The sequence below is a fragment of the Oncorhynchus mykiss genome, chromosome 7 (genome assembly GCF_013265735.2).
Source record: "Oncorhynchus mykiss isolate Arlee chromosome 7, USDA_OmykA_1.1, whole genome shotgun sequence".
Lineage (NCBI taxonomy): Eukaryota > Metazoa > Chordata > Actinopteri > Salmoniformes > Salmonidae > Oncorhynchus > Oncorhynchus mykiss.
In genome coordinates this window covers 60,928,809-60,938,240 of record NC_048571.1, presented here as the reverse complement: position 1 = coordinate 60,938,240, position 9,432 = coordinate 60,928,809, and the positions used below count along the sequence as shown (strand labels likewise).

Genomic DNA, 9,432 nt, shown 5'->3' with positions numbered 1-9,432 from the left:
TCTCATTTGTTCACGTGGAAAACAGGGGTTAGGGTTAAGCAGGGGTGTGGATTAGAGGCTAGGGTTAAAGTTAGGGTTGAAGAGACATGAAAACTGATATTTGACTAAATTGTCTGTTCCGACCTGGACATTGAAGATACCAGAGACGTTAATAGGGTTGACGATGGGCGTCTCAAACACTGCTAACTCTGGGGTGAAAAGAGAGGATGTTGACTGTAGGGAGAAAACTGGAGCTCTGCACCAGAAACTGCACCACCACACTCCTGGAGGGGGTACTTTTCTGACACAGACACAGAGGCAGGGAGGTCTATGAACCCTAGAGGGAGCCACAGCAAAGTGACCACTGCTCTAAATACTAAACAGAACATTCAGAGCTTGTGTCGACAATACAGCATGAGGTTATTGCACAGAACAGAAATACAGAGGGCAGGGTTACTGATATATTATACTGGCATATTATCTGTGTGATTTTAGAACGTGAGGAGGAAAAAGAGTAACATACTCTTCTTGTTCACCTGGGCTGAGTGTTATGGCTTGTGGTGCGGTTGCAGGGGTGGACTGGCTATCTGACATTTCTGGCAAATGTCAGATGGACTGGACCCTTTTTGGCCCAGGGAGCCTGTCTAACTTGGGAGAAGGATTTGCTAATTTGGTTAATGGGGGGACACGGAAAAAATGGGCCGATGTCAGGGCCTCGAGAAAAAATGGGCTGGTGTGTGGGCATCATGGGAAAAAAATTGCCAGTGTTGGAGAAATGCCAGGGCCGATTTCTGTTCCAAATCCGCCCCTGTGTGGTGGGGGTGGTGGTTGTGAGTGTGATCGTTGTTAGAAGCAAAATGCTAAATATCTGATTACTCTCTAATATCTCTGGATAAATGTGAAGACTAAAATAGTTATTTCGAAGTGCCATGGGATTCAGGTATAAAATGTTGCAGGCAAATCTATACAATTATTTTCAGTGTGCATATTTTTTGCTGTCAATCCAGCATAATTTCTACCGTGCTCAAAATAACTGAAATCTGACTTCAGTGAGTTCAAGACAACTGGTAACTCAGGAAAAAACTAGATCTGACTGGGAAATATGTTTAGAACCGTCATCCAACTCGGAATTGTAAGTTGGGAAATCTAGCCTCTTTCTAGAGCTACGACCTGAAGATCACTGACGTCATCATGATTCGACCTAGTGTTTTTCAGAGTTCCCAGTTGTCTTGAAAGCACCATAAATCCAGAGAATGACAGACTTTGATGACAACGTTTGATGACAAAATGTGCCCTCAAGGACTGCCGCACCACCTTCCTGTTCAAGTGAGCACAGCACAACAAGGTGAGTCCAAAAATGTCTTGTATGCTGCTGCATAAATTATGTAATATGCCAGGGAGATATGTATACTGTAGCTAAGAAAGTAATACTAAGTGTATTTTGTGTAGTAAGATGTTAGTAACCCATGTGCCTCATCGGAATCCCTATTCAATTTGCCTACTGTTCTGACTTGGTGGTGCACATGTAGCCTATAACCTAAATATAGATATAATCATTGAATATTGTAAGAGCTTTCATTGTCTGCTTATATTCCCCCTTGATTTATCCTACGGTTTGGACATGGTGTACAGGGAGAACACTGCAAGAACTGCCCATGTTCTGAATTCTGTCGCTGTACATTTTAAAAGTGTTGAACAAATAGCTATATTGACTACATCTGTCCTAGTTCCCTCGTGAATGTCTTAATTGAAATTACGGATTGCCTCTTATCCGCTTGTCGTCCCCTTATGCCATAGTTTGTACATCTCAATTGTCAGTAGAAACCACATTTGTTGAAGCAAGTCAGCCATATGAGCTATGTTTTTTTTAAAGGCAGTATATTATATTACATATTCTTATTCCATTCCTTGCTGAGATTTGTGTATATTAGGTAGTTGTTGTTGAATTGTTAGATATCACTTGTTAGATACTGTCAGAACTAGAAGCACAAGCATTTCGCTACACTCGCAATAACATCTGCTAACCATGTGTATGTGACCAATACAATTTTATTTCATTTGATTTGATTTAAATGAGGCTGAATTAACTGTTTCGCTGCCAGACAAGGCTCCGCTGATAGCCAGGTGTAGCAGTGGTAAGGTGTTGGGACTGCTGTTGGGACAGTTTTATGTAGGCCCTAACAGTTTGTGGTCACCGTTATAGTGCAATTAATGTATTGTTTAGTGTTGTGCTGTGTAGTGTAGTGGTTTTGCTGGCGTGCACCTCACCCCCCTCTCCCCCCCAAAAAATGTGTTTGCCCCACCAAGATTTACATGCTAAAATCGCCACTGATATAGACAGGAGTGTGCCTTTCCAAATCATGTCCAATCCATTGAATTTACCTCAGGTGGACTCCAATCAAATTGTAGAAACATCTCATGGATGATCAATAGAAACAGGATGCACCTGAGCTCAATTTTGAGTCTCATAGCAAAGGGTCTGAATACAAATGTAAATAAGTTATTTCTGTTTTTTATTTTTAATACATTTGCAAAAATGTCTAAAAACCAGTTTGCTTTGTTATTATGGGGTGTTTATTGTGTGTAGGTTGATGAAAAAAATATATTTAATCTATTTTAGAATAACGCTGTAATGTAACAAAATGTGAAAAAAAGTCAATGGGTCTGAATACTTTCCGAATGCACTATACTCCACCTCAGATATACAGTACATGACCACATCAACTCTGCCTGGTCTTGCCACATTTATGATCCTAAAATCAAGATGAACTGATCACATGTTCTATTATCTAACAATCACATTAACAGGGGAGAGATTGGGAACATGAGAACTGCATATTAATTCATGTATACTGTATATATAATCCATTAGAAAGAAAGGCCTGGATGTTCCTAAAATGAATTCACATTTCGGTCGGTCATAATGCAGTAATGGCCACAAACCCATTCAAAAGAAGTGGAACAGTGTAATTACTTAGGCCTAAAGCATTTAAAGAAAACAGACATAATTGATCCAAAATGTAGATGCAGTGGCATTTACAGCTGCTATTACACACATAAAAACGTTTATAATTGAAGTGTGCAGTTGTTAATGGAAATTTTTTTCAGAGACATTAAATGATGATGATGGACCCTTTTATAGAAAGCAGTGGCCCTTTTCATAAAGACACATCCAAAAGACCCTAAAAGCATCTTGTGAATGACTTAATTAAAACATGGCACATCATTATAAAATCAGCCCCATGGACATTACAAGATGTCATTGAGGTAGCTGGGGCTGGTTTTAGTATATTAGAATAATCATTAGAGGACGGAAGGCATCTGGAGAACTAGGTTATACATTGGATTTTGCACCATATGGAAAAATATGTGTGGACTAAATGTGTTGAACTACTCACTTCCAGAAAAAGGATAAGTTGTAGAAGCAGGTTGAGACATGTCACAGGAATATGATGCACCTACACAGACCTGGTCACATCATGGTCGATGAGAGGAAAACATCTGCACATGAATAGTAGACCATCAAATTTGGATTCGTCCAATTAACAGTGAACAGTTGTACATCAGGCAACTTCACACTGACATGAATAACAATTACATGACAAAATGGTGCAAATGGGTGACGACCCATTGACTGTAGGTGATTATCACCTGCTCAGTGGCTTTCAGCATATATCTCACTAGATGGCGACAAATGTGGCCCTATACATTTCTATCCCTGTGGCAGCCCTCGTGCTTTAATTTTCAAACATTTAATTAATCTGTAATTTCAATCATTTCAGTCATGTTTGTGCGCAATATACTTAAAGCACTTAGCTATGTGTTTAATGTACTTAGAATATAGATTACATTCCGTTGGATCCTCCACAACATATAGGCCAGATTTGACATTTCTTTTAGGGCTGATTTAATTTTTACCAGCGAATTGTGTTCCATTTGCTGGATTACCGTAAAAGCTTTGCATACATTCAAGTTAAAATAATCGGCGAAAGCACAATGCAGCCTCACATACTTTAAAGATTTAACAGTTTCTCATTTGGGATTGCTGGTTCCACAGGGGTCTTCCAGAGAATAATCGTCGTGACAAATTGAACTCGTGACCTCAGAGACGCCCGAATAATTTCTCAATCTATATTTATAGTAGGGGTAAAATAAAAAAAAACGGGCATGTTTAGTACCAAAACATGACACAAATATTTATACACATCTGTCATTAATAAAAACATTGTTTTAGTAAATGCATAGGCTCCATTTTTATGACAAAGTATTTTTTTTTAATGTCGTAAACATAGTTCCACTTTGACATTATGGGGTATTGTGTGTAGAACAGTGACACAAAGTCCATTTTAAATGAAATTTAGGCCACCGATGACAAGCGCATGATGTGTGAATGTTTAGAAGATTATGCTACAGATGTGTGTAGCAAAGAGGTGGCGACTAGCTAGCTATTCACTTGATCAGATTTCAAACTCTGATTGGCTGCTTCACTGCTTCAGAGATGCGACGCTCTATAACTGGCTGGAGAGCGCACGCTGGAGAAAACGAAACAGATAAAATCACTACAACTTCACCGTGCGCCTTCAGTCACGAGGATTCATACCAACAGCTGTGCGCAAAATTTACTTTATGGGAAGACATCAACCCTTCAGGGATTAATGTCAAACTGGATTCAACGTGCCATATCAAATGTGAGTATCAACAGACTAATTATACAATTCTGAAGGAGTTTGCTTTTACTATACTTCTAGACTAAAACGTACAGAAATTAATCTCCTCTTTTTTCTATTTTAGGAGTTAATTGTCACGGTGATGCTGAAATAAATAAAATGGTAAGTATTTTTCCCTTCTGTAACCTAAGCATAGATTATCATGCAATACAGTACAGTAGTGGACAATGGCATTGTAATTGTTTTATGCACAGTCTTATCAAATTGACATTATTCTGTGCGTAAAACGACAATGAATTAGATAAACTACAGGCCTGCCACATTTTAAATTAAATAGGCGCAATGAATTTATAAACACTAAATTAACTGTCAGTCCCTGAAATAATGGCGTTATACACCAGCATACGGGGACAACATCTGCAGGGCAACGCTCTGTCCACACACGACGTTGTCCCGCATAATGACTATAGATGCCCATGCCCAAATGCCTCTGCTGAGTGGTGCTATCCGCTGCAGGCTATGCCATGTGTCGGGTAAACAAAGAAATAGCAGTTTGTAAATGTGTTCTAAATTTAGGAGGCATATGGTTGTTGAATTTGCTAGAGATAATTTAAATGTTCTCTGTATGGAAAGGGCTGCATCATCATTTCCTTCCTAGTTGTATTTAACTTTACTCTTGAAAGTAGATATGGTGTTTAATCACTTTGTCCATTTTGGACACATGTTTTTGCATCCCTGCAGGAAGTTTATTATACTATAGCTAAATTATAATGTTTCATCAAAGTCAGACTTTTATAGGCAGTGGTGTGTCTTTATGAGAGTACCACACAACCTGTGTTGTGGCTGCGGACTCCAGTTCCTGTTGCATCTAATAGTGTTGTCATGAGAGCAAACAGAGGCTGAAGGTCTTGGCACATTAACCTGTGTCTCAGAGGGCTTCATGTCTCTCCTCCTCTGGTCTGCTAAACATTTCTCACCTCATTGTCAGATCAGCCCCCCCCCCCCATAAAGGGCTTGAAGGTGAAGGTCACATGCCATCATGACAATTGTAATGCCATTTGGTACTGTCATATGGTATTATCACCGACATGAAAAAGAGTTAATGGATCCTCTCAATGTTTTATTTTTAACTACCAGTTACAATCTCTTTCAGGGTCACATGATTTACTCTTCGATCCCACTTTTTTAAGTATCAGTGTGTGTGTTTTGTTGTGTATGTTTTGTAGCCCACCTTTTTCCTTCAGAGGTAATGTTGTGTGGTTCACACACTTTTATGCTCGGTCAACCCTGTTTGATTTTGAGTGTAAGCCGACGCTGCTCACTGGTTGGTTTGGACCAATCAGAGTGGGTCCCTGTGAATCAGAGGGAGAGGAAATTAGAGCATATGGTCTTTAGTATGTCACAGCTGACTTTCATATGCAGGCACACAGCACTCTTAAGGAGACACACACCATTATACCTACATCCTGTGCCTTGAACTACATCAGAGAAACCTCAATCCCCCTACAGAAAAGTAGCCATAATTTCCACAAGACTTCAGCCTTTATATTGCAGTGTTAGGAAGAAGGGAGACTTGTTGTTTAATATTGTTAAAATAAAACCTCAAATACATTATGGTGTGGGCGGGTGATGGTTGTGTTACACACATTTAGGCACAGGTGTGGTGAAGTAAATGAACGTACAGTAGGTGTGGTGGGAGGTAACTTTGATATTACATTTGGTGTGGGTGGATCTATATGAAAACTGCTCAAGTGTGGTGTGATACAGCAGGACAGGTAGGGCATGTTTTATTGTGGCTGTGTGTTGCTGTGAAAGTTCGACATTAGAGAAGAGGTGTAGCTCTTTCATACAGTTGAAACGTAGCAGCAGTCACCCAATCAGCAATCTGAGCCTGTCCGACAGAGCCGGTCTCTATTATAGTCACCAACAAATGCAGTGTGCTTATTAGAAAGAGTTCACCAGACTTCATAAAGAATGTTCAGTCTATCAAACATCTGCTGCAGGCTGGACATTATTTACAACATGCATTATATCATTTTGTATTCACCGGCTTAATATAAAATATTTGCAACAACAAAAGAATAGCACTCAACCACTGACTTTGTTTTCTTTAAGTGAACATAGTAATGTGTCATAGTGTGTGTGTACCAGCCTGTGTCTGACTCTGTGTACTCTCTGTCCCTCCCAGCTGTGTCTGCGTGACTCTGGAGGCTGCCTGCGGGACCAGATGCACTACATGATGAGGTCCCTGCAGGACCTGAAGTACTTTAGAAGGACCTGCCCTGCTGCTGCCCCTGCAATCACCCCTGCCCACCGCTCTGCAGTGGCACGAGCCTGCCATCAGAGGGCACTTCAGCTGGAGCGCCGTACCCGTCTGCGCATCTCTGACGCTAGTACAGCCAGCACCTATGACTCAGCCTGCTGTCTGGCCAGTCCTCTGGAGGAGGAGGAGGATGCAGGCAGCCGGCTGGGTCTGGGCCTTGGCCTGGGTCTGACCTCCCCCAGTAGTGAGAAAAGTCTGGAGTTTGACTCTGGCTACTCTGAGGCCTCCTGGCAGGACGAGGGCGTGGTGCTCAGGAGGACCAGGAATGTACGGGTGTCCTCCTCTGCCTGCCTCCGCACCAACCTGGCCCCCAGTGGCCGGGTCCGACCCAAATCCACATCAGACGCATCCCTGGAGAGTTGGACCTCATTCGAGGCCAATGACCCTGAGGACTGGACCACATCGCTGCTGACGCGGGGACGGAACAGACAACCTCTGGTACTGGGGGACAACAGCTTTGCTGACCTCATACAGAACTGGATGGACCTACCGGACTTCCCAGAACCAGCAGAACTGAAGCCCAGCTCTGGGTGCAGACTGGTTCGAGGCTTCTTGGTCAACATGAGGCGGAAAATAGCTGGCATGTCAAAGAGTGTAGAGGAGAGGGTGAGGATGAGGTCCTCAGATCCTTCTTCTCGTGTGAGTCGGACAGCTATGGCCCCCAAACGACTCTCCTGCCCCCTAGGGGTGCAGGCCCCTGCCCCGCGTCAGTCCCCCTTCTTCCACCAGTCCCACTCTGGCCTTCATGATCTAGACACAGACTTCTATCAATTCACTGCCCTCATGCAGACTGGCAGCAGACAGCCTATTATCTGTAATGACATCATTGGCTACATCTGACTCCAGGTCAGCCACTAATAGACTCCTATTCTGAACAATAGACAATGTTTCACAATTTTTGAAAAATGTTATCACTATGTTCTGACTATAAGCTGCCAAAAATAAAACATTGTATTATTTGAAATTGGAAATATTTGTTGTGTCATTAGCTATGTTTCCATGAACTTTTCCATCGATTTTTTTTCATAGAAAATACATTGCCTTCAGAAAGTATTCATATCCCTTTGACTTACAGTGGATGAAATTGCTGTTGTTATTTAGCCATCTACAGACAATACCCCATAAAGACAAAGTGAAAACATGTATTTACATTTTTGTGCAGAAACATCTAATTTACATAAGTATTCACAACCCTGAGTCAATAATTTGTTAAAGCACCTTTGGCAGTGATTACAGCTGTGAGTTTTTCTGGGTAAGTCTCTAGGTCACCTGGATTGTGCAACATTTGCCCAAATATTTATCTTAAGCTCTGTCAAATTGGTTGTTGATCATCGCTAGACAACCATTTTCAGGTCTTGCCATAGATTTTTCAAGCATATTTAAGTAAAAACTTTAACTCGGCCACTCAGGAACATTCACTGTCTTCTTGGTAAGTAACTCCAGTGTAGACTTGGCCTTGTGTATAAGGTTATCCGGCTGGAAGGTGAATCCTCTCCCGCAACGGAGTTAGGAAGGACGCCTGTATCTTTGTAGTGACTGGGTGTAATACACCATCCCAAGTGTAATTAATAACTTCACTAGGCTCAAAATATTCAATGTATTTTTTTTCTTCTTTTTTTACCCATCTACCAATAGGTGCCCTTCTTTGCGAGGCATTGGAAACCCCCCACGGTCTTTGTGGTTGAACGTGTGTTTGAATTCACTGCTCGACTGGGGGACTTTACAGATGTGTATGTGTGGGGTACAGAAATGAGGTAGTCATTCAAAAATAATTTTAAACTCTGTTATTGCACACGGAGTCAATGCAACTTATTATGTAACTGTAACAGTATAGCTTCCATCCCGCTCCTCGTCCCAGGGACCCTCTGCACGCAGACTACATTCACCCTCAAAGCATCGTTTCCCATCGCTCTACAAAAGCCGCGGCCCTTGCAGAGCAAAGGGACCAACTACTTCAAGGTCTCAGAGCGAGTGACGTCACCGATTGAAACACTATTAGCGCGCACCACGCTAACTAGCTAGCCATTTCACATCGGTTACATAACTTGTTAAGAATATTTTTCACTCCTGAACTTATTTATACTTGCCCTAAAACATGGGTTAAATACTTATTGACTCAAGACATTTCAGTTTTTTGTTTTGAATTAATTAGTTAAAATTTCAACAACAAAAAAATATAATTCCACTTTGACATTATGGGGTAAAATAATAATTCCACTTTGACATTATGGGGTAAAATAATAATTCCACTTTGACATTATGGGGTAAAATAATAATTCCACTTTGAACGCAAAGCAGGGTTTAATTACTGGGTTGTTCCATTTGATGTCAAAGATTTCACTTTTGGACCGAACCCCTTTTGATTTGAATGACACTTTCCATACACATTTGCCCATAGTAGAAGAGGTCAGAAAGTTACTTTTTGGTGCCAAAACATTCAGGAGATAGAGGTGCTGAAAGTTA

At 41.3% G+C, this 9,432-nt stretch overlaps 1 protein-coding gene across 1 annotated transcript; it reads left to right on the top strand.

The window, feature by feature from the left end:
- The first annotated feature begins 4,493 nt into the window (after positions 1–4,493).
- LOC110528153 (PAK4-inhibitor inka1-like) lies at positions 4,494–7,940 on the top strand. Its single transcript, XM_021609979.2, has 3 exons — positions 4,494–4,667; positions 4,771–4,808; positions 6,835–7,940. The coding sequence occupies exons 2-3, from the start codon at positions 4,806–4,808 to the stop codon at positions 7,807–7,809; spliced, it is 978 nt and encodes a 325-aa protein (XP_021465654.2). The 5' UTR covers positions 4,494–4,667; positions 4,771–4,805; the 3' UTR covers positions 7,810–7,940.
- The last annotated feature ends 1,492 nt before the right edge of the window (positions 7,941–9,432 follow it).